The following is a 24,919-nucleotide window of genomic DNA, read 5'->3' on the forward strand; positions in this document are numbered from 1 at the left end:
ATAATGATGAAAAAAATGCCTGAATGGAAAACATGAGGAATTGCTGTAATAGCTTTTCACATGTAAATACATGGTTGGCAAAACTTGACTGAAATAACCTTAGGGCACCCAACCAAATTTACTGTGCAGTTTACGTATGTAGATTCTGTAAACTATAAAGTCAGAGTTAAAAACAACTAAAAACAAGGTTTTGAAGTATGTAATGGAAAGATTTAAGGACATTTCTTTATCTGCCCTCTAGCCTGGGAATTCAGGGGAAAAAAACAACATGATTCACTGGATTCACTGAAAACCCACTATATTTTTTTTTTAAAGTTTTAGTTGAACTACAAAAATAGCTTTTAGGTAGTTATTTTACCATATGCCTAATCCTACAGAGAGTAAAATATTCCAGAATTATTTACAAAGGAAACAGTCTAGGTTAGTCATGAGTGTTTTACATTGACTTCCCCATCAGGTTGTCAAGTTTTGACTTGTTTCACTGCTTTACTGCACCTTCAGGAGTGTTCAGCATGTAAAAAGCCATCAAAATTTAGAAGAACTGATTTGGTAATCGCTACCAGATTGTCAGAGAAATCTGTCCAAATAATAGTGCGGTCATAGTCCTTCTGAGGCAAGTAAGTCCCAACTGGAATCCCTTTAATTTCCACTCCAAAGACCCTGGGTATAGATCCCAAAAAAGGATTTACAATTCCACTCCATGCTGACACTGCAGTTCAGCTCTCTGTATATGTGCAGGAGAGTGTTGTACTTGCAGAGGTGTTGGATCTGGTGAAACATTACACTCTGGCTCTTCTACTTGTGCGGGCTGGGAGCGATCCGGGCCCTTTTTCACACCGCGCGGGCTGTGGCCAGCAGCCCGAGCACGCTGGGTCAGAGAAAACAGGCGACACGTTAGAATTAGTCACGGACGCGTAATGGTTGATTTAAGATTATTTACTTACACCGAAGATGGTCACGGTGTAGGCAGGAAAACTTGCTTGAGTTGCAGTTACAGATAGAAAAGAAGAGAGGCGGACTAGAGTTCCTTCCCGTGAACATTCTTCTAGCCCATCCGGTTGGAGGCTCTAAACCGTGAGCCTGTCGCGCCAACCAAAGAAAGTACTCGAAGAAAAGAGCTCTGAATAGACTCACACGAAGTTTGCTAGGCTCCGTGGAACTTGTGTGCGCAGGGAAGAGGGATACGTCGAGGATTGCGCTCGGCGACGGGGAGAGGCAGGGCAAACCACTAGCCGCCACGTGGGAATAATTTAGAACTAGCCAATGGTGGGGCACAAATTTGAATACGAATGGCGGGAACTCCTTGCAACGTGCATTTCTGTGCTGCAACAAAGAAATGCACCCTGCAAAGAAAGCTACTGGTGGCGGGAATTCTTTTGCACCGGGGTTTTCCTCTGCAGCAGAAAACTCCACCGTGCAAAGAAGCTGCAATTTAGCGGGAACAATTTAGCAGTGCCGAAGCACTCACAAAACAAAAATCACACCCTTGGGTTGTGACGCTGCTCAGCTCTTGTGAATGGCCTGGTGACAAATTGCAGCACTTTAATAAATAAATGAAAAGCTAACCCTGATGTGTTGTCTCATGTTCTTTCTCTCTCATTCAGGGATGTGATTTAAGGAATGCAAAATGCCTAATGGCTGCTGCTTGAGCCTGTATATTATAGTCGCTGCATTCACAATAGGAGTGACATTGTTAAGTCAAAGGCCCTTTTCCTGGGCCTGTAGCTCATTTTGTTTTGACTTTCTGCCACTGCTGGAGGTGAGGTCCCCAGACTCTTCCTGAAAGAGCCAAAAAGGAGGAGAGCTAACTCCAGCCAAGGTCCCACTGTCTGCTTCCTGTACTTGCATCCGTATTTGAGCAACATCCTTTGTGTCCATAGCTCTCAGGATTTTCTTTACATGTGTGCAATAAGTAGAACTGGCAGGAATTTGAATTTTTCTGTACCTAATTAATGTAATCGTTTCTCTAAAATCTTTGACAACTCTGAGAAGAATACAACTTTTAAAGCAGTTTGCAGGTGAGGTGCATACTCACAGCACCAATATTTCTTTCTTGTTTCTGCCCATCAGAATTATGAGACTATATAAAGTACCTCACCCCATTCTTATCTTACCTGTGGCTTCCAAATCTTACAGTCATCCTTGGCAGTGGCATCTTAGAAAATAAACTGCCTCTTGTCATCAGAAGGCCATACAATATAATTTTAAAAAATGTCATGCCTACTTAATTTACTTTGCCATTTCCTCCTGGCTGTATGTATTGTGTATCTGACTGTATTGTTGTATCCTTCAGAAAGATCTAGAAAGGAAACTAAACTGCAGTTGCTAGCAAAAGCACAGTGGCCAAAAGCTTGATAACGGTATACTGAACAACAGGCTTGTACAGACAGACTATGCCTATTGCTCCCCTCAACTAATGGCTTGACTTTATCCTGCATCTTCTTTCTGACTTTTCTATTTTAATTTAATCTAACTATTTATTCTTAGCCTGTGTAAAGTATGTGAATGTAAGAAAACAGGGCCTCTTTAGTCTCTTAAATTGCACATTAATTGCAATTATACTCACCTTTTACACTGCCAAAATGTTTTAAATAGGGGAAATGAGAATTGGGTCCAACAGAATTTCAGAAATCTGTATATCAGACGGACCAAACGTTTACTACGGCTTCCATCAGAGCATTTACAAATGCTTAGGAAAGATTGTTGGCCAAGTTCTTTCTGGTCCTGTTCTGCTTTGGGATGCTGGTGGACGAGGGGCCTAAATACGTTATTTGCCATAGAAGCAATGCTCATGGTGGCCAGACAGGTTCCTTTCCTCACTTTCTGGTTAATTCCTGCTTGTGGCTAGAATAATTCACACGAGATGGGAAGAGTCTGAGTACCCTGTAGGAGGCTTGGACTGTACTCTGCTGTTCCAGGCATAGGGGTCCTGATAAGCATGAGTTTCAGCGAAGTGTTGAGAAAGTTATAGTTGTGCTATCCTTTGGCCATTCCTTGTCCTGGAAATGAATAATAAGGTTGGTGTGCATAAGGGCCCTAACATGGCCACCCTGTTCTAAAACTTCAAATAAGTGAGATTCAAAGCCAAGTATATTTTAGTATAGCAAAAAACTACCATGAAAAACAGTTTCTTGAATGGAACGGGATGTGTTACGTTTATTTACACAGGGAGGGTGAGCCTTTCTATGTATGTGCTGCACACTGAGTGTTGTGCTCAAACATACGGGTTAATTGGGGTTCAGATAAGAAAAGATTTACTGTTTAAATCCTAACTTAATGAATTTGGAAGAGGAAATGGCATAGTTTACTACTATTTAGACAAGTTTTCACAATTTAAAATGTAAATTAAACCACTAGGTATTTCTTTGAGTTTTGAAAGGAAGAGTCAAGCATTACGGTGTAATTATTGTAATCTGCTGCTAAATAGTTTGATGCATTGGTTAAATTACAGTTATTATGCTATGAAACCTAATTACTTTCTACATTACTTTGTTTAGATACACATTGATTTAATTTTTTTTTCAAGGCTTAGTGAAGAAGCTGGAAGCAGAGATAAAGCTTAATTCATTCTTGGTCAATGAAGAAATTCCTAGAGATCTGGAAACTAAGAAGCAATCATTATATTTCCTACAAAAAGTGGTTGCAGAGCCAGCTATGAGCCAATCTGATCTCAATGAACTTGAAACCAAGGTCCGGTGATTGAATACCTACCTAATCTATTGTCTTCAGTTTACCGTGTAGTTGTGTAAATCCCTATTCTAAATCTGCAAGTAAAAGCCTTTAATTATCAAAGGGAATTCCCTTCCTATTTTTACAGTAAGGAAAATGTAAAAATTGCTGATTAAACAAAGCCTATCACGTTACTCAAAACCCCACCCTGAAAAGCTGTTTAGAAAATGATGTTGTTAATTTGGATCCGCATGAACAGAGACCTTAATTTAGCATCAGATGCCTGATTTTTGCACGTTCCACATCAATTTTATAGATTTTAAAGTCCCAATGATTTTGGTAGAATTATACTGACAAAAAAACCAGTGAGAGCCGTGTTGGAAAATCAGGTCTTCAGTATATTATGGATTACTGAGTTTACATTTTAATAACAATGTGTAATCATTCAAAGTTTGTCTGCATAGTTTAAAATATTTCTGTATAAATTTTATTTTAAATGGCAGCATCACCACTAATTAACTACTGCATTTATTTAATTTACATTTTAAGAAAATCAAATGTTAGAAGCTAAAGTTGTTAGGATGAGCTAAAAACTTTTAATATTAGTGTATTCAGCTCTTTCTGGACAAGAATGAACAGGCTGTGTAAATTTAGGATTAAGGCCAAAGTAAAATCAATGACAATATGATACTCCCTTATATCTTGACTGTTATATTCTTTAAGGATGCTGATTTTATTAAGATTTGAAACCTCAAAATAGCTGTGTGATTCACCTTTAGAACCTTTTTGTTCCTGGCATATTTCTTTCTGTCATAATAACATTTGTGATTTGAATCACTTTAATTGACGTAGAATCTGTTTTCCCACCTTTCTTTCCTTATGTACTGTCTGTATTTAGTGATACTTTCACAGGATTCCAGATTTTTTTCTCTCCAAGGTCCATTCTTAATTCACTGTCCTTTTGGAAATTTGTTTCACCATTGGACAGTGAAAGAATGTGCAATACTTTTCATTGTAGTGTGGTCTTAGGTATGTATCACTTCTACTAGCATGACTCTCATTATCTGCATATCTGGATAAAGGTCTTAATTATGCCAAGTTATCGCTAAATGCTTTAAATATGCATCAGACTCTCATACACTTTGAATTTTGACCTATTCTAGCAGAGAATTAATGGTCTTTGCAAAAGAAGAGAGGAGAATTTCAAATGGAGGTCCTAGTGATTAATCAGTCATTAAAGAACAGTTTTGACTGGTCATTGGTGAAATTGGGTCACAAAGTAAAAGCAGCAGCATCCTTTTTTCTGTAAGAATATAGTAAGCCAAATTCCTCTGCAAGCTCAGGGTCTGTGGTTTTAGAAACTCCTAGGCACTGGTGGCTGATCTTGTTTTTGAGGCTCAGGGATGGGAATCTGAGGAGATAGGCTCTCTCCCTGGTTTTCCTTGGCAACCTTGGAAAACTCACTCGGCTTTGTGTCTTTCCCCATTTTCAAACTGGTACTCATACTTCCTGACATGTTTTGTGAGGCTGAATCCATTGGTTTGCAAAGCATTTTGACATCTTTAGAGAGAGGGCAAACAATTCTCTTTACCTTAATTCTGCTGTTCAATAATTAATAAATTCTCTCAATTTTCCGCTCCGTTCCAGATAGATGAAGTCAACGCACAAATTAATCAGCTGATTGAAAAGAGAATGATTAAATATGAGCCAATTGATAGCAGGTTTTCAATGTATCGACAACAGGTAAGAAGGAACAGGTTTTTTTTTGTTAAGCACTATGCTTGTCATAGCAAACTTCTCAGATTACTGAATGTTATCTGTAGTTTTATATTCTGTTTTTTTTAATAAATAAAGGCAAACAGTGCAGCAAGTTGAAGAATAAATAAAGCCGGTTGAATGTAAGCATATAACAGTGTATAAATCCTGGAAGCCTTTACTACTAGGAATTAATTTCTTGACAGCGGTGGGACTAACCTTGGTAATAAGCAGTTATGAGATCAGGCACTTGGGCTGTGTCTGTTAGGCCCAGTCCTGTGTACAGCTCAAGCTCAGAGTGCCCTAACAGGTCAGTGTTGGGGTATTCTTTGGTATGGGCTTATAGAGCATGCTTGGACCTCTGGAAATTTAGCAGAATACCCATTCCAGAATACACTTGCTTATTACTTTGCTAAAGGCTCTTGTCTATATTTTTATTGTGGAACAAACATGTCCATACAGGGGCTTTACACTACACTAAAATAAATATTTTTGGAATAGCTACTGTGGTCAATGTCCAAGTATCGATAAGCCCTAGCAAAGAGACCCCATGATCCTGATTCTGCAATTACTGCAAGATGTAGTACATACTACCAGTTATATCCCATTTCTTGTCTTTGAGCTCTCGTTGTATGGATCCAGTTGTCTCTATTTGTGAATGTATTTTATGCCTTAAAGTGAAACAGGTTTTTTTCTCATCTTGAACCTAAATGCTTTACATAGCATGAAACATTGTATGTGTGTGTGTGTGTGTGTGTGTGTGTGTATATATATATATATATATAATGTTTGGGGGGGATAATATAGACTGTATCTATATAGATACCTATCTATATCGATCTGTATATATAGATAGATAGATACACAAATTTTCCTATTGCTAGATAATATTTATGATACAAAAACCATTGTGGTACATTGAGAAAATGTGATAAATTGAGAAAACAGCATGGTGGTATGGTATACATTAATCAGGGCTCAAGTCTGAATAACTGCATCAATTCAGTTGTAATGTGTCCTGCATAAATATAAACTTCTCTCTTTTCTTGTGAACCAGTTTTAAATAAAGAGAGTTAAGGTATCTTTAAGATCTGTAATAGTACACGCTAGCATATTTCTTCATAATATGTGCATTATTATAACTTTTGCAGAGGAGGGCCACTCGCATGGTCAGGGGGCAGCAGGGCAGGCCCTACGAGGAGAGCCTACGGGATCTGAACCTGTTCAGCCTCCACAAGAGAAGATTGAGAGGGGATCTGGTGCCCGTCTATAAGCTTACAAGGGGAGACCAGCAGGGCAATGGGAGAGGCCCTGTTCCCCCGAGCATTACCCGGAATAACTAGGAATAACGGCCACAAGTTGATCGAGAGTAGGTTCAGGCTAGACATCAGGAGGCACTACTTCATAGTCAGGGCTGCTAGGATCTGGAACCAACTTCCAAGGGAAATGGTGCTCGCTCCTACCCTGGAGGTCTTCAAAAGGAGACTGGATGAACACCTCGCCAGGGTCGTTTGACCCCAGTTCTCTTTCCTGCCCATGGCAGGGGGGCGGACTTGATGATCTGCTCAGGTCCCTTCCGACCCTACGAGCTATGAAACTATGAAACAAATTGTCCCTATGTGTTAAATCCAGTGTTATAGACCAGGGTATATAAAAATCAAGACTTTCTGGGGATTACAAATTAAAATTAAAATTTATATATTTATTTTTCCTGGTAGCTTATGGCTTTGAATTTAACTGACATTTTTCAAGGCAAGGTCTATATTTACAAAAAAAGCTGAAGTTTTTTTCAGAGATTATGTATAAATTGTAATATTCCAGTAAACTGCATATAACAGACTTGCAAATAGGATCTCAAGTATGGAGTCTTTTTAGTGTAAGAGGTGCATTGCCTTGCATAAGATAAGTATGCTACATAATGTGCTAGTACAAAAGACCAGCTGGCTTCTCATATAAAGCTCTGACATTCCACAGAGGAACCGTTCCGGGAATTCAACTTGCTGTTCTGAGTCAAGAACATATGGTGGACTCTGATCACTTCCACAATGCACCAGAGATTTCTTTATAAAATCATCCTCTTTTTACCACATTTTGTTGTTGTGGGTATCTTAAGAAATAGTCACATAGGCAAAATCTATCTCTTTTTCTATATTTTTAGAAAAGTGCTGGCCCTCTTACCCGCTGAGAGGAAACTAGCGGTAAAGACTCCCACATTATAGCTAAATTTTATTTTAAAATAAAGAAACAAGCATGCTTCTAAAATCATGGTATTTGTTATTTTAAACTGATTTTAAAATAATAACAATAACACTCATTTGCATGGTCTTCCTTTTAGTATTTGATCTTTGATACAAACTTTTTATAATATAAAATGCTTTTGTTATTTAGTGATCTGATTTTTACTTATGTTTTTTAACACTCTAATAGTCACGATGTAAAACTTGAGTTTTAAAACATTTTACTTCTGCTAGGCTTGAAGGAGTCAAATAACCTGCAATTTGTATTGTCCTTCACTTCTTTCTTCATTGTCTTTTTCTAAATTACAGAGATTTAATGGCTCAATTATGTTAGTTATATGCTACATGTTTCTGTAGGCTGGAGTTATAAAAATCCATATTATGACATTTGTAAAATCTTGAATTCTTTCCAGTTAAGCCTTATTGGCGCGTCTTCACATGCACAAAAAAGAACTAAGCAGATTAAATTGTTGAGTTGAAATATAGGCCTCTTATTTAATGAAACGGAAAAATTCAGGTGCAAAAATGTAAATCTAAGTGTCAGAATGAATCTAGAACAAAATATTACAAATATAATCCTGACTATCAAAGTCAACGGGAATTTTGTTCTTGTTTTCTGTGGGGCTACTTTTTAACTTCTGTGGCATACTGCTGTTGTCATTGATGTCTTCTCCCTTTAGATCTAAAGAGGGACATGTTAATGCCTTGGCTTTCCTCCCAATGCGTCTTTCCTACAACTTGCTCAGCATCTGCAATGTTATCCTGCCCGTACTCTAAAATGTTAACTGCTGTATACTGTATTAACCATGACTGACCAAGTGCAGCTTTTACTTTAGTCATCCAAGTTAACATCTAATAATCATGCAGGCATCCATAATTTCCCGGAAGAAAGAAGCCAAAGCAGAAGAGCTCCAAGCTGCCAAGGAAGAGATGTCGAACATTGAGAGGCAAATGTTACAAAAGGCAAATGAGGCCCGTGAGTTGGAAGGCACTGAAATTTTGAAAGGTGATGAGGTACGTTAAGGTAGTGGGGAGGCTGAGAAAGAGGAGTCTATGTAAAATGGAGCAATTCCAGTTGATGCATTTAAGGATACTAACTTTTAACCTTACATTTTGGTAATCAGTGAGCATTGCCACTATAGTTTACCAGGTTTCTTTGAAATGCTACCATCCAAGAACATGACTGCAGTATTATACCTTATAAGCTAGGTTCTGCTTTTCTTCATGAAGTGTAATTTCAAATTCGATTACAAAGACCATGCTTTATTTCATTTTCAGTTCACACATGAAGATAAACCAGAGTATTTTCCAACGCCTATACTGCAGCAAAGTGTGCTTAAAATTTTGTTTGCAGCTGGTCTCGGGTTGTTGATGTTTTACTTAAATTGTGCAGAAGTAATCATATGCAGTGCAAACTAGAGTTGCTGGTACTTCTTTTCAGCCATAGATCAAAGTAATATTGAGGTCCATCTCACAGCTGGCATGATAAATAATGGTGTTTGATACACTGAACATCATCAGGAACAATTGCCACCAGAGAGATTCAGAGATAAGCCACGTAGCTCCAAATTGCTAATAGATGTATAATAAAATGATCCATTGGATTACATTTTATTCTCTGTAGGGCACAATATTTGTAGAGAAAAATCGCAACAGTAATCTGAAATGTGAGTTAGTTGAATTTGTTCATTATCCACATACATTTCATTTTTTTTTGTCTTTTCCCTCTTATTCTCCCAGATCATCTTGAATTTCATCTACAGTACTTTAGGGTTGTTGGTTGTAGCCGTGTTGGTCTAAGGACATCAGCAGACAAGGTTCTTTGGGTAGATGTGATATCTTTTTTTAGACCAACTAAATAGTTGGAAAAATTGTTCTTAGCAAGCTTTCAGGTTATAAACACCCTTCTTCAGGGACAGGGAGCATCTATAATACTTTTTTTTTTTTGATCAGGAAAAGCTTTATTTGAGGCTTCGTACATCAAAGCAGTTTTTTCTTCATAGGAGGCTTATTGAGCATCAGGCTTTTATAACTGGACAGTGTCTTGTCTCTGTGCCAGATCGACTTTTCTTGCTACAACATTTGCTCTCATGGAAAAATCTATTGAGGGAGCAGAGACAGGGCCTGGCTTTGCTGATCCACTGCCTTACCTCTTGTTTCTTCTCACTCTCCAACACTGCTTGTTTATCCTACACTTCGTGTAGAATGACTTCTTTGCCAGTAGTGCCCATGTATGTGCCTGTGCCTTCTTGCTTACTGCTGTCTGCAGCAAATCCCCTTGCTCATCTTATCAGCGATGCCTTCTCTACAAAAATCCCTTTTTCCTTTAAAGGTTCCTCTAAAGCTCAGATTACATGGGTATCTCTGAGTGCATATATTCTCACACAAATAATCAAATGACTGTGTAATCCTCAAGACGCTTGTGTTACCCTTGGGCCACTGCTTGTTCAGATTGTCTTCCCTCTGCCTTTCCCCCATCAGCTCTTTAAACTAAGACAAAAACAACAGGTGGAGGCAAAAATCACAGAGACTTACCACCAGGGTAGTGTTTAGTATAGTGAGTAGTTCCCTTGACTCCAGTGGAATTACTCATGTTGGCAAGATCTAAGCAAATATTTTAAGGATTCTAAACTATAACCCCTTCCTTATATTGTCAAGTGTCATGCACACCTACGGGACTACATAGGTAATCAGAAGAAAATGTCTGGCTTGGATTTCTCTACATCATCAACTGTGTGTAGCTGTATTTGTTTTTGACAGCTATTTAAATACAACTTGGAAGCAGACAGTGTGCTTCATGGCATTCCTTCTAAGCAGAAAGAAATGATTAGTAGTCCAATACTAATGCATTATGAGAGAGAGATCCACAAATGCTTTGCATTGTGTCCAGGACAATATTGCATGTTGGTATCATGGAAAAAAAAAGAAAAAAGAGAGACATTTATTTACAAAAAAAGTGTGGTTTCCTGGCTGGATTCTGCCAGGAGCAAGCTGCTCAAGTCAGGAAAGCAGAAGAGAAGACCTGTTTGTACACAGTCCCTGCTCCCTGTGTTCTGCCTTGCTCTTCACATCTTTAACACTTTATTTTTAGATGCTCGCATGGTGTGGGGAAAGCCTGTTCTTTCAGTGAGGAGCTTCTGTACTTTTTTTATACACTTTGCTTTGTGAGAAGCATGTTTGTATGCAGGGCCAATGGAAGTCATATTCTTACCCAAGAATACAGGTCAATATTATACATTTTTTCTGCTATCTTATTTTTTGTTGTTTGGTGCTCCCAGGTACTGTTTCAATGCAAACCTAGAATTAGGAGGTGGTATGGGTAGTCCCCTGGATAGAGATTGGACTGGAATGTAGCAGAGTTTAATTTCCAGCTCGGCTGCGAGCCTGCTGGAAGACTGTTCAGTTCAGTTCCCCATGCCTCGACTTCTTCATCTGTAAAATCGGGATTCTGATGCCTACCCCCTTTGTCAGTACTTGGGTATCTACTGATAACAAGCTTTATAAAGAACTAGGCATATGATGTATTTTTTGTTAAGCAATATACAAAGGTACTGTGAAAAGATAGTCCCTCCATCTAGTTTAGGACAAGCCAGGATTAGTGGATGAGACATAAAAGGAACATACACCCTTGCAGTCAGCGATAGGAGTTTCTTGCCCAGATGCACTTTACAAACTAAAGCATGGCGGCAAGGAGAGCCCATTTGGTTCTACACCAAACTACAAAACACTAGGGCCAGGTTGTTTTTTTCTGAGATTGTAAAATCTTTCAAGTACTTCAAACAGAAGTACAATGAGCAGAGTGGCAAAGCTGGCCTGGCAAGCTGCTAGGTGCAGCTGTCAGATCCTGAAAATTAGGGAATCAGATGTTGACACTTAGAAGGGTAGATGGTTCAATTACAAGTGATCCTAGGTAAACCTGGGATATTTTTAGTTCTTTTCACAGTACATTGTACTTCTCAGAGTTCAGCGTAGGACCCTGAGAGCCTAGAGTTTCCCATGGTATCAGAATAGAAGAGGATCAAATCTGGGCTTACCCACAATAGCTGAAGTTGAAAGGAACATGTTGTTGAGAATGTAGCCTAGGAAATCCCATGGACTAGATGAAATGATTTTTTCATGCAGCTGCCCCGCACCCCCATGCCTCTTGTTAAAACAAAAAAAAAATGCTGCGATTCCCCTGCTATTTTCAAAGAAAATATATTAAAGAATGGAGGCTTTTAACCATAGACAGTTCTCCCAGATCTCCAAAAGCTTCCCAATTAATGAGTCTATCAGGAAACAACCCTTTAGCACAGTACTAGGTACACTGTCTGGTTGCTGTCAAGGAGCTGACAGTTTGGAGATTAAGTGGTTTAAACCAGGACTTGGAAAATGTTTTGCCTCCAGGCTAAAGCAATTTCTTTTTCGTACTTCCTACAGAAATCAGGAAAGGTTTTAATCCTTTTTCCAAAGGTTCTATAAATGTATTAAATTTAGAGAATATTATGGTCAGTTCCACTGTGGGTACAAAGATGGAAAGTCTATATAAAATTCTTACTGAAGCCTGAAGTTCTTGCTGTAAGACATTAACCATCATTGAAGCCAAATGTACGCAGTGATTCTGACATAAAATACAGCTTCACGCAACTGAATGCTTTCTCAGCACCCAATGGAATGAATAAATCATTAATTTTATTGATCTGTGCATTTTCAGTGATAACTGGAAATGCTTTTTCATTAAATATATTCTGATTGGTCCAAATTATTAGTAATGGCTGCTGTAATAATCCTTCTTGCCCAAGAGCAAACAATCTAGAAGAAATGTCCTACTCAACATTAATGAAGAATTTATCTGATTGGTCTATCTAATGAGCACACTGTAGGATACTTTTTACTATAGTGAGATAATATTGGCTTGTCTCGAAAGTTTTGTTCTTCGTTTATGACTCATTAATCATTTCCCAAGTGGCTGTCCTAGTTCAACTTCAGAGCTTTCATAAAAAGATTATTAAGAACCTGTCATGCTTAGGAACTTTTTAATCGCTTTCAAGGCCTTTATCATGTTAATTGGACTGGCTAACAAAATAACCATCTGCTCCTTCATTTATACTATAAACATACAGATTCAACTAAACTTTTCTACAGCTATCTTGCTGATAAAATTATTGATAACTAATTGCAATAATTTGTATTAACAAAATTCTTGCCTGGAAGCTGAATGGGATTCTTCACCTCAGAAATAAAAAGTTCTGATGATCTTTATTATTTAATAATAGCTTTACATATCTTCATAGTTAATACTTGCTTTCTGCTTTGCTTCCTGATAAGGAACATGTTGTTTAATATCATTCCTTACAACACCACTGACAAGGATTGCCAGAGGGATAAATCTGTGGGGTTTCTGGTTCTCAGAAAATGAATCTATCTAGTCTGTCTTCTGCATATTTTACTGTTATTTTTGGAGTAATTAGCTTACGATCTTCCACTTTCTATTTTCTTACTGTTGACATCATATGAGATATGGATGGCTTGACTTATAAGCTTTTTTCTACTGATACTAGGAAATGAATGAAGAAGTCACTGGAATTACTGACAACATGCTAATATTAAAAAAAGCGTAATTCTTAACTTTGTTCTGTATACTTCCAACCTCACAGAAGTCATTAGCCATGAACAGGATGAGTCTACTGAGGTTATTATGTTCCTTGATGTCTATAAACTCAGAATGTCAGTATTGCCAACACAGAGAGAATCCTAAAAACCAGGATTTTGTCTTTAAACATAAATGAAAAAAAGAATAATATTTTGGGTTCTTTGTTTGTATTCTGGTTTTAAAATCACAAGTTCATGTTTTCATTCTTTATCTTTGCAGCTTGGAGGGCTAGAAACATCATTTATAAAAAAATAAAGCCAAGATTTTCACACAGTAATTTTGACCTTCCTTGTGATTGAAACTTTTCTTTTTACTGAAAGAAAATGTGTAGTAATGCGAGTTAGAATTACAGTTCTTGCCAGAGACTTGAACAAAAAAGCACTTTTGTAAGTTCTTAACATTAAGCATGTGAGTAGTGTGCTTGAAGTCAGTGGAACTGCCCATATGCTTAAAGTTAAGGATGTGCTAGCATTTTGCAAAATTGGTGCCAAATGCTGAGCACCTCTGGAGTCTTGGGTCCTAAACCGCTTATGGTAAATATCAGTGGAAATAGCTTACAAATAATAAGGGAACATTGTATTGTCGCGTTCTTTCATAATCTATTTGCTCATGAAAGGAGAGAAAGCAAAGAAAGAGAAGGGAACAAAGGCAGCCATTTACATGCCTCAAAATTATAGTTATTAAACACAGAGACCAAATGCCTTTGAAACTTGATTGCTCATTTTCTTGCATACTGCCCTTTCCAGTTTTGATTTTACTGGATATTTGCCATAATGAGTGTCAAAGGTTCACCAGGTTAAGAATAGGAAAGATGCTTTTGTGGTTAAAGCCTACAACTGAGAGTTGGAAATCTAGGTTTTATCTCAGTTAAGCCATTCACTTGAACATAGGCTTAACATCCTCATCCACTTTGTGAATTGGGGGTGAATCGTTAGCTGTCTCAGATTTCCTGGGTGCTCTCAGGCAAGGTGCTTTAATAGCTATTTGGTTTCGATAACATAGCTATCAGGTGTTTTTTTTTCTATTGCATCTACCCATATCAATAGTCAAATGGAAAAGTATAAACTTTTTTTGCTTTCATTTGGATAGCTCCTGTATCTCAGGGGGCCTCTGGCATGGGTCAGAAGCTTAGTTTATTTACTTTAAATGATAATTCAGCACCAGCAATTGGTTCTTGTTCAGTCGTTTTAATCTTTGAAGCTTTAGTAACTGTTTGTGTTAAGTTGCGTGAGAGAGGAAATTTCACAAGTGACCATAGTTTTGAATAGTACATAATTTTGGGCCTCAGCAAATCCATGGGAATGTTGTAGGAAGATCCTGCTGAGATTCTGCACAGGGAGCCATTGACCTGGTCTATGAGAAAATGACATTGTCAGAATACGACTTGACTGGACATATCTAACCCTTTACTTTTTTTTTTTTTTTTTTTTTTTTTTTTTACTTAAAAGTCTTCTTGCTGTAATAAAATGTAATATGTTATTTTAAGTTAAAAGCCTGGTTTGTTTGTTTTTTCACTTGGTCGTTAGTTGAAATTGAGTTGATAGGAGTTTGAGATGCTCAGCGTCTCTGCAAATGATGCCTTTGTGCTCTTGCACTTTGGAAAGGATCAGTTGTTTCCATATGGCTTAGTTACAGTTTCCTTAATGCCTGGAGTCTCATGTAGTAGCAGTTCGTTGCTGTTGGGTTGCACTGTCCAGCTCCATCCCAGGTTTTTCTTTAATTGGATTGTGCCTGTTTACCCTTGCACTGTCTTTGGGCCTGGATTTGGGACTGATTTTTAAACGTGTCATGTTTGAAGTAGACTAGATATTTAAAAAAAAAAAATTGCCATATTGTTTAAAGGCATTGCCTACAAGACATTGTTATCTTGCTACTCTTTTGTATCTTGTTTTACTCTATTCCGACAACTAAAATAATGTGAACACCTATGTTTCTGAAAAGCAGAGGATTTCAGTGGATCAAACAGAGGCTAATATGCATCTCCCAAAATGGATTAATTGCAGTCCTGGTCACTTGTCACTATTGCAAAGGTATTATCCTTTAAAAAATGTTTTTTCTTGGTTGTATAATTCAAGTTCAGTCAGCTAATAATAGAACATATGTGGAATCAGTTCTTAAATCAAGTCTCCTTAGATTTCCATTGTTAAGTAGATTATATTTAGTAAAACACTGAATATGCAAATACTGAATCTCCCACTCAGGTCCTTTTCAAGACCTTAAAAGTAGTCCTAGAATGGAGGAGAATAATAGGTTGCTTTCAACCCCAGGGTAAAGTGACAGAAAATCATTCATATATGACAGCTGTACATGGTCACATGTGAAGGAAGTTTCTTCCTTTCCATCATTTTTACTATATTTTGCTGTCCAAATGAAGTATCACTGGACCTGCTCCATCAGAAGGCAGCCCATGTTTTTCTTCAATTGCTTTGCACCAGTATAAGCTGTTATATGTATTTATCTTGTAAAAAAGTATCTTTTCTACTAAGTTGGAAAGCACAGAAAATTTAATGCTTACCCTTGCTTACACCATATTTTTAAAAATCTATATTACCTGAAAGGATACTTGAATCGTCACAAAACATTTCTTATATTAATCAACAATCTGTTAGACTTGCAGCAGATGCTTTAACAATGAAGACCTCAGTGCAGTTGTAGCAGAAGTGCTTCTTTGCTCTTTAGTACTATGACTTAACGTGACCTTGTCTGTCCTTGTCCTAGGTAATATTCACAATGTAAAATGGTGTTCTAAAGCCCCTCATAGTCCAATCTGCATAGAGCACATTGAGTAATTTGTGGGTTTGTTCTTTCACCAAAAACGTTTATAGCTTTTGGCTTTAAAAATAGTTCTGGAGCACAGCAAGATAGAAAAAGCTTTGGCCTAGATATTACATAGAATGGCAGATGAACAGGCTTGATTTCATTTTAGGCATTTTGCCCAGGGCGCTTTTTATAGAACATACAGTGACTCTAGAGGTTCTTAGGCTATGGTCACATCGGTTTTTTGCATTTGTTCTTCAGAAGGAAAATGAATATACTTTTCATAAACTAAGTACTCCATGCAGCTTCATTTTTAAAGTTTAACACTTGCTTTCAGTGATAAAAAAAACCTGCTGGTGTGTTCTTTATGGTTCTCTGTGAGAAGAATGCACCGATTCTACAACTAGTCATCTTATCCATGCTGGTGGACAGTTTAAAATCTGTTTTTATACTAACTTACTGTGATGTATTTCATTTGTTTTGAATTCCTTGTTTCTATTTCTGATCTAAAACCACTTTCCAGAAGTCAGTGAATTTAGCCTCAGAATGTCCTTGTGAAGCATGTAGAGGAGAATCTCGTTATAGAAACCAGGAAACTAAAGTGCACAGGAAGATTAAGTCTTATTAAAAATATATCTATTACTAATTTTAGGGTCTCAGCTATTTGCATGTATAACAAGGATCTCAGTTTTTTTCAGGCTTCTTACAAATTGAACACTCAAAAATTGAGACAAACGTGAACCTAATGTTGATCTGTAGAGATATGAACTATTGTGCTTGACTTCTAAAAAGCAAAAAATTAAACTCCTGATTATTACTGTTCTGTGATTTTTATCTTAGTCCATGTTTGCACTAGTCCTCTATCTGTGTATATGGAGTAAGCAGTTAACTCTTTTTCGCGCTGTCCTTTTATTAAAAGTGGTTAGTCAAGAACAGATTTAGGTTCAGTAAGAGTTGTGGAAAGAGAACAACACAATGTCTCTTGTGAACCAACACTTAATTATTCATCTTTTCCCCTTTGTTCACTTTTCCACATTCTCTTCTCACTCTTCTGTCCTCCCCTCTAATACTCTGAGGGTCTTTAGTTTTTACATGTTCGCTGGTAAAATATGGGGAGCAAATAGAGCTCTTAGTAAAAAAAGAAAGCAACCCAAATGGGAGGTAGTTGGCACCTTGACGGTAACACGGTTATTATTCTTTGCCTTTCTTCCTACAAGAGGAAGGGCAATCTTGTGAATAATGTTCATGAGCAGGGATTGGGAGACCTGGGTTCTTTTATGGTGGAATCTGAACAATTTATCTCTCTGCCTCAGTTTTCTGTCTATAAAGGATGCCAGTTTTCTACTTCAGAGGGATGCTGCAATCCTTGGTTTGCTAAAGCTCTTTGAAATTCTTGACAGGAAACATGCTGGTATAAGTGTAAAGTACTATTAGACTAGCTTTAGTATCCCAGGTTCTTAAAAGATTTTACAAGCACTAACTGACCTTTTCAGCCCTCCAGAAGGCAGATGAGTAGAACTGAATGATCTCTATGTTACAAATGGGCAAACTAAGATATGATGGCATGGCACTGACTTTCCTGATGCCACACATCTGAGTGAGGGGCAGAACCAGAAGGGAAGTTAGGAGTCCCAGTCTTCTGCGCTACACACCGCACTGCTCTGCTTTCAAAGCACAATGCGAGGGGAGTGTTTGTGGTTTATGAAGAAACAGGGTTTAATAAGGCCATTCTTTTGCATCCAAACTAGATTTCAAATGTGCTTGTTAACTCTCATTTCAGTTTAAACGCTATGTTAGTAAGCTTCGAAGCAAGAACACACTTTACAAAAAGAAGCGTCAAGAAATAGCAGAAATTACAGCGGAGTACGGCATTCTGCAGAGAACAGAAGAACTCCTTAAACAGCGCCATGATGCTATTCAGCAGCAGTTGGTAATGCAAAAACTAGCACTACAATGCTGTCACATCTCTTATTGCTGCTATTGGAACCATTAAAACAGTTAAATTATCTTAATTATTTTGAAATTTTCAGTGTATACAAACCTCAGAGTTTTCCTGGTGTTTGCTAAAGCCAGGCAAATCATACTGTGGCACAGGAACTGTTTCACTTCAAGGTTTCTCTGGGCTGTTATATTTCATGACTGGAAATAGTGGGGGAAGGGTTTAACCTGCATGATCTAATCTTGCATACTGAAATCCATGGCAGGATATTAATTGACTTCAATTAAGGAGCAGGATTGGGCTCTTAAAGAGTTGCAGGTGACTTTTCGCATATGGTGAGAGCTTTAAAATTGCCTTATCAGTAGTCGGGTTCAGGTAAAAGCTACTTCTATAGCATGACAACTACTGGAATAGGACTAGAAAAAGACAAACAGCTTAGTGCAGAGCATTTAGAAGAGAGGCAGAAATTGAATATTAGCCAAAAAGTGCTTCTAGCATTGGATGACAGGAGAAGGATTTCCAGCATCAATCAAGAACAGCAGAATATGCATCACTGTAAGCCTCCAGGAAACATATTTTCATCCAAACACAAACAGGTTTTTTTTCTCTCTCTACTTTCTGTTATCACTTTGTGTGGCGTAGTTTTGTTTATGGCTTTAGCTTTATTTTATGGCTACTGTTAGTCCTGTTTTGTCGCAAAGAGGTAAGGTTTTTTGTTTTTGTTTATTTTAACAAATGGTCTGATAAAAAAAAAACCATGGAAAACCTCTAAAAAAGAAAGCTCATGTATTTGAGTGTGTTATGTTGGTCAGTGCAACCCCTCTTTAGGCGATACGACCCCCTCCCCCCAAACAGAGCAACTCCTTGTGAATCAAGCTATAAAATTTGTTTAATTAGTATCAGTAAGGGTCAAGGCATTTCCTCAGGATAAACGATCAGTGAGGAGGAATTGGCTACAAGGCATTGCTGAGTACAGCTACATCATGGCTGCAAAAAATCATGTAGGTGTGTCTGTTTTTTTACAGCAGGATAGCTAATGTGCATTAGCCATCCCACTGCAAAATCTTAGCAGACAAAGCACCGGTAATTTTCCTACCAGGTAGCTAGGTTAGGTTAACACTAAATCCCTGCCCACGGCTGATTCACCTTGCCATAAAATTGCACAGCTTTTGTCTCCACTAGGTTTTTATCATGGAATAGCTCACATGCATCATTTCACACTTGAAAAAAAACCAACAGGTTTTGTTTTTGGATTTTGCTTTTTTTAGCAGTGAAGATCATGTCCATGTTACATTGCTACAAGTTATTAAATCCAAAATGCTCCCCACCATGGTGGCCAGAGCTATTATGAGAGACTTGTTTAAGAAACCTGTATTTTTTTGTGTGGTTTTCCTAGGAGTGATGCAATTGGAATTTGCAAATCTGAGCTACTGCTATAGAATGAAGGCCCTGTGCATTGGCAAGTTTTGTATGACCAAATTACCTTTTTACATATTTAATGATAACTATTAATAACTGTCATGTGAATGAAAAGATAAAGTTTTGTTAAAATGTAACCAAAATAAAACACAGTTAAAAACTCTTCCTGTAAGGACTGTCCTCCGAATATTTTGAAGAAACTAACAGGAAAAATAGTTTTCTATGTTTAAAAAATGCCTTAAGGTGTTTTCTGTAAGTAAAACATCATTGAAGAATACAATTAATAGTTCAGCAATACTGTATTCTGTACTTGTTTGGATGAGCGGTTGTCTATAGAATTACTTGTATTTGGTATAGATGATATTATCAATATTGACATCCTCATTAGAAACTTTTAAATTATGTATAGACCCTGATCCAAAACCCAGTGAAATTAGTGGCAGGTTTTTCTGTTGACTTGAGTGGCCTTTGGGCCTTACCCCAGCTTGTGGTAGTGCAGGAAGCAGTTAATGCCCTAGAGCATAATAGCATGGCAAATACAGGTTGTGTGTTTGTATAGAGAGTTGAGTCGTTTCATTATTCTTAAAATAAACTGATTTCAGCACTTGGCTTACCTTCAGCTTTCTTGCAGTATTTCAGTTGCATCAGAGCTTTTGTTTCATGATATGCCAGCTCCTATAGTCATATTTTGTATTTGTTCCTGTGTCTGCAGCAAGCAATTGAAGACAAGAAGGGGATCTCTGGGTACAGTTATACTCAAGAGGAGTTGGAAAGAGTATCTGCAGTAAAAAGCGAGATGGATGAAATGAAGGGGCGAACATTAGATAACATGTCTGAAATGGTGATTTCCCGATTTAACTGTTACGTTTCTACAAGTTTGATGTTTAGTTCCTGAAAAATAAAAGCTGGAATAACTTCTGTGTCCAGGGCTTTTGCTTCATTGCAATGTATATTTGTAGCAGTAGGTTTTGTAACATATTTTAAAGAATAAATATCTACAAGGGGTACCTGAGATTTATTAAAATTTACACATTTTATTTCCTTTTGAAGTACAAAGAAGGATTTAAATGTTTTCTCCTGCTTTTTTTTTCCTTTGTCAGGGCTGTCAAATTTGCTTTTCTTTGGTTTTGACTGTGCAGTGATTTCATAGGCTATTTTAGTTGCATCTATAATAAAGATTTTTTTTTTACATAATTATTAATTAGTCGGAATGAAAAAGATGTTTTCAAACAATAGTTTTTTAATTAACATGGCCAAAAATCCATTCCCCTCTCTTGTTGTTTGGCTTTTAGTTATTTTGGCTTTTGTCACTGTCATTCATCAAGGTGTTACAAAAAAGACAGGGTTTCAATCTCTCACGAAAAAAACAAGCAGAGATTTTTTTAAAGGTTCTCCAAAACCTTCTTTCATTATGTGGAATAACAAAGCAAAACAGTTTTTTGAGGGAAGGGGTTTTTTTAGATTTTTTTAACACTTTACAGATCATCCAGTGACTTTTTTTAAAACAATATTTCTGAGCCAAGAGGTTAGATATAATAAGAACTGTTAGGATAATTAATTCTCCTTAATTAAAATACTTGTGTTTATATATATATATATATATATAGTCTGCATTAATGCATGAATCTGGCTCATTAGGAGGGACAGATATATATATATATTTTTTTTTTTTTTAAACAATTTCCACAATTATCACGAATATGCTTGGAAAAAAGAAAGATAGGAACTAAGCCAGCAATAGGAAATGCCTGAGCATGAACAATTTCCTCTTCTGGAGTGTCATCAAAGAAACGTGGAACGTTCAGATAAAAAAAGAATGGGAACCCCAGTGTGTCAGGGCATGTGCAAAGAACATGATGTTTGAAGTCCAGCCAAGAGCCTACCTGCTGGGCTTCCAACCAGTTTGTCAAGCAGGAGAAATTGCTAGGGATTGAACTGGATTTAGGAGGGTGGTGAAAGTCCGGGGGTAGGGGGGCAGAGCTTGACAATTCCCATAAGGCCTGATCCAACTTCTGCTGAAGAGAGAAGTTATCCTTTATTCCATAGAAAGGCTCCCCTTTTATGATTGATTGTGCAAAATACCTACCTCCCGAGAAGTTTTGAAAAGAAGAGGAAGTAAGTTGAGCACAAATCTGTGCAATTTGTATTTAGCCTGATCCAAGGACATTATACAAGGATTTGTTATTTTTATTACTGATCCAGATGTGCTTTGCAGCTATTCTTTATGCTTCCAGATAAGCATATACATGTAACTTTAAAAAGCACAGTAAACTTTTTTTTTTTAAACTTTTTAAAGCTTCTTGTCAGCGTTTGACTGTCCATGCACCTGACCTAAAAGGGCTCAGAGAGATTTTTTTTCCACCTTGACTGCCAGAGTAAGCCAGCCAATAGATTGCATAATCAGCCAGATAGAATGAATCAATTCTATATACAGCATAAAGGACAGGCAATTGTGAAATCAGAATGTCAGGGGATTCTAATAAAGCAGTTAAAACTATGAGAGCAGGGTGTAATATGTTCCTGAATGATGGTGCCCCTAACATTTCTAATAGTTCAGTCTGTCTCCTTTTGTCACATCTTACGATATTCTTAACTTTCACCCCCTTTCCTCCCTCCCTTCCATTCCTAATGCTCTCACTTTATTACCATCTTGATGACACATTCATGAAATATGTTTTTTCTACACATCAGGTAAAAAAATTGAATGCAACGGTAGCAGAAAAGAAGTCAAGCCTGGCTCCAGTTGTCAAAGAATTGAGACAGTTGCGGCAGAAGTGCCAGGTTAGTCATACTGTTTCAAGAACATGTTATACAATGGATGCGAGTTAGCTGTGTGTGCCAGGTAGTTATGTGGGACATGCCTTTGCCTGTGCAGTCTCAGATACACACAGCACCTGTTTCTGTTCTGCATTTTTCTACTGGTGCAACTGCAGCATTATGGGAACTTACAGCAGCATAAAATTGGTGTTACAGGCCAGTCAGTCTATAGACAGTAAGTGCATATAAAAATTTTCCTGCAGAAGTTTGTGCATAATAATGATTCTGTGTGGGGACTTAAAAGCTGAGTTGATCCCTGTGAAAATTCAAACTTGTATGCTTGATACTTAAGTTCTGCTTAGTTTCTTAGAACTCGGGGGTTGTGTCAACACCACATTTCTGGCACTCCAGGGTAGAAACGCATGTGACCACTCCCACCCAAATAGCTTCCACTTGCATACACCAGGCCCTGAATTATGGTGGTGTAGCTGCACTGGGGGACATCCCTGTTGCTGCTTTTGAGCCCTCTGTCTCCTACGCATTTGAGAGCAGCCCCAGGGGACACCATCCCATTTCCCAGATTGGTGCATAGAAGTGGCAACAGGTAGGTGGGATATGTTTGAGCATGTCCCTCCCCAAGATGCCAGGGGCATGCTGTGGGCACGCCCTCAGAGCTGGATCATCCCTTGGCACCAATCTGTACTACCTTGTGGATGTCATTGAATTGTACCACTTAAGGTGTGGATTTTATATAATACATAATATATCTACATATACACAAACACACAGAGAAAATAGAATGATTTAAACAATAAATAACACTGTAGTATTAGTTACATGAGAGAGATGCATAATTCATAAAAGAATGACCTGTAGTTAAAGTTTAGGGAAGCTGGAGAAGTGGAACAATTAGGCTTAGCTTAAAATGAGGCTCAGAAAAGCAGTTTGCAACAAGTAGTATCTAAAGGCATCAGAATTGGGTTTAGTTATCTGGCTTAAGCTTTTTCACTCGCCAGAAGAATTTCTTGAATAACGTCAGGGCAAAACAAAATCAGACAGCAAGAATGGGTGATATCGAAGTTCTGAAATTGCTATTTATTAGTTTGCCCCACTATTGAATACTAATGAATTTCTGCTAAAGTACTCCTTTTAAAAATGGATTACGGATAACATTCCATCTGGACAGTAATGCATGTTAGTATAATCTTCTATATCAGGGCTTTGAAGATAGAAAATTTATCTATGTGCTTTAGACATTTTACAAGGTTCATAGACCAGTGGTGTCAAACATACAGCCTGTGGGCCACATCTGGCCTGCAAAGCCTCTCTATCCAGGCTACTGTTGGGCTACCAGAAATGGGAGGCCTTGACCTGCTGCAGAATCTGGGGCCCCTTGATTCTGCTGGGCATAGCCTTCGGTGGCGAGGTTGGCTTGCCACGGCCACCCCTGAACGAACTCCCTCAAACTGAACCCCTTTCCACTGCCATGGTAGCCACTGTGGCAGCCCTTCTGGCCCTGGCTGGATCCAGCCTGCAAGGAGCCTAGCAGTCCAAAAATGGCCTGGGGCCTCAAGTGAGTTTGACAGCCCTGTTAAAGACAAAATGCCATTCAAAGCCTCACCTGGTGTCAATTGGCCTCTTCCCATTAAGGTGGAAAATATGCTTTCTAGTTTTTTTTGTGTTTTTTTTGGGGGGGCGGGGGGGGCTTGTTAGCTGAGGTTCTGAAGTGCTTTTTAACAGTTCATTTTAATTGTTGCTCAGCAGATACAAGATAACGCAGCTTGTTGTATACAACTATAAGAACTGCTTTTGATAGCCTAGTAGAATTGTGTTTCTTGTTTGCTAACATGCAACATAACTTTCCTTTCCTTCCACGAGGCCATCTCATTTTATATGGAAAATATGTCAACCAAATTATTGTAAATGGGAGTTCATACATCATTTATGTTCTCATAAGCTTATAATGTTTAAACAGCAAGTATAAACCCTTAACACAATTTAAAGTAGTTAGAAATCAAATCCACCTTGTTAAAGATATTGGCTATAAATATAAAAAGGCCACTCACAGTTTATACTACTGATCCTTCAACATGCAGGTTTCCCTCGTGTATAATGATACTCGTATGTCTGCTTAGGTTATGTAAGTAGCTCTGAGTGTGCCAGCTGATGTTAAAGGGTGAGATTGACAAGCACATACATTGCTTAGGTGCCACATGTTACCAGCTTGAAGTTTTCGTTGACACGACCTTCTCTCCTCTTCACCCCAGGAATTAACTCAAGAATGTGATGAAAAAAAGGTCCAATATGACAGCTGTGCAGCAGGTTTAGAAAGCAACCGCTCCACACTGGAACAAGTAAGATTGCTGTCAGCATGTAGTTCCAGACTCTCTGAAACAGAGGAGTCATAATGGGATTCCTTCTCCTTTTCCTGCCTTCTTCACATGGAAGGCCCCAGTGCATAGAAGGTGGAAATGAGTCAGTGGCTGTGCGTTTCCAACTCTCTCTACCTCAAGCCACCTGAGGATAGCTAGACTTGTACATGCCTTCTAATTTGAATAGCAGCAAAAGAACTCCGTGAACCTGCTAGTCCATCCAGTGCAGTCTAACTCTGACTGGCAAAAATCTTGTCGTAGAAAATATAGCTGTCAGAATCTGCGCTTAGCTATGCAGAACCCGCTAGGATAGATTTTGGGCATTTTAATGTTAATCAGTTATTTGCCAAAAGAAATCTTCAAAGGCATTTATATAACTGCA

General features: G+C 38.0%; 1 protein-coding gene across 9 annotated transcripts in view; it reads left to right on the forward strand.

Moving 5' to 3' along the window:
- The window catches only part of IFT81 (intraflagellar transport 81), an 88,126-nt gene that overhangs the window by 15,175 nt on the left and 48,032 nt on the right, over positions 1-24,919 (forward strand). For 7 of the 9 annotated variants that reach the window (XR_003093155.1, XM_006015206.3, XM_025199372.1 and 4 more), the window contains exons 9-15: positions 3,527-3,690; positions 5,317-5,412; positions 8,529-8,675; positions 17,831-17,980; positions 20,121-20,249; positions 22,100-22,189; positions 24,433-24,519. Coding sequence is in view for 6 of the 9 variants with exons in the window: in XM_006015206.3 (XP_006015268.1) it covers positions 3,527-3,690; positions 5,317-5,412; positions 8,529-8,675; positions 17,831-17,980; positions 20,121-20,249; positions 22,100-22,189; positions 24,433-24,519 (863 nt within the window). In the remaining 3 variants the exon portion in view is untranslated. Of the gene's footprint in view, positions 1-3,526; positions 3,691-5,316; positions 5,413-8,528; positions 8,676-15,237; positions 15,324-17,830; positions 17,981-20,120; positions 20,250-22,099; positions 22,190-24,371; positions 24,520-24,919 lie in introns of those variants that run through there. The other 2 variants (XR_003093157.1, XR_003093158.1) reach the window with 2 other exon arrangements.

This window comes from Alligator sinensis, unplaced genomic scaffold, assembly GCF_000455745.1.
Source record: "Alligator sinensis unplaced genomic scaffold, ASM45574v1 scaffold628_2, whole genome shotgun sequence".
NCBI lineage: Eukaryota > Metazoa > Chordata > Crocodylia > Alligatoridae > Alligator > Alligator sinensis.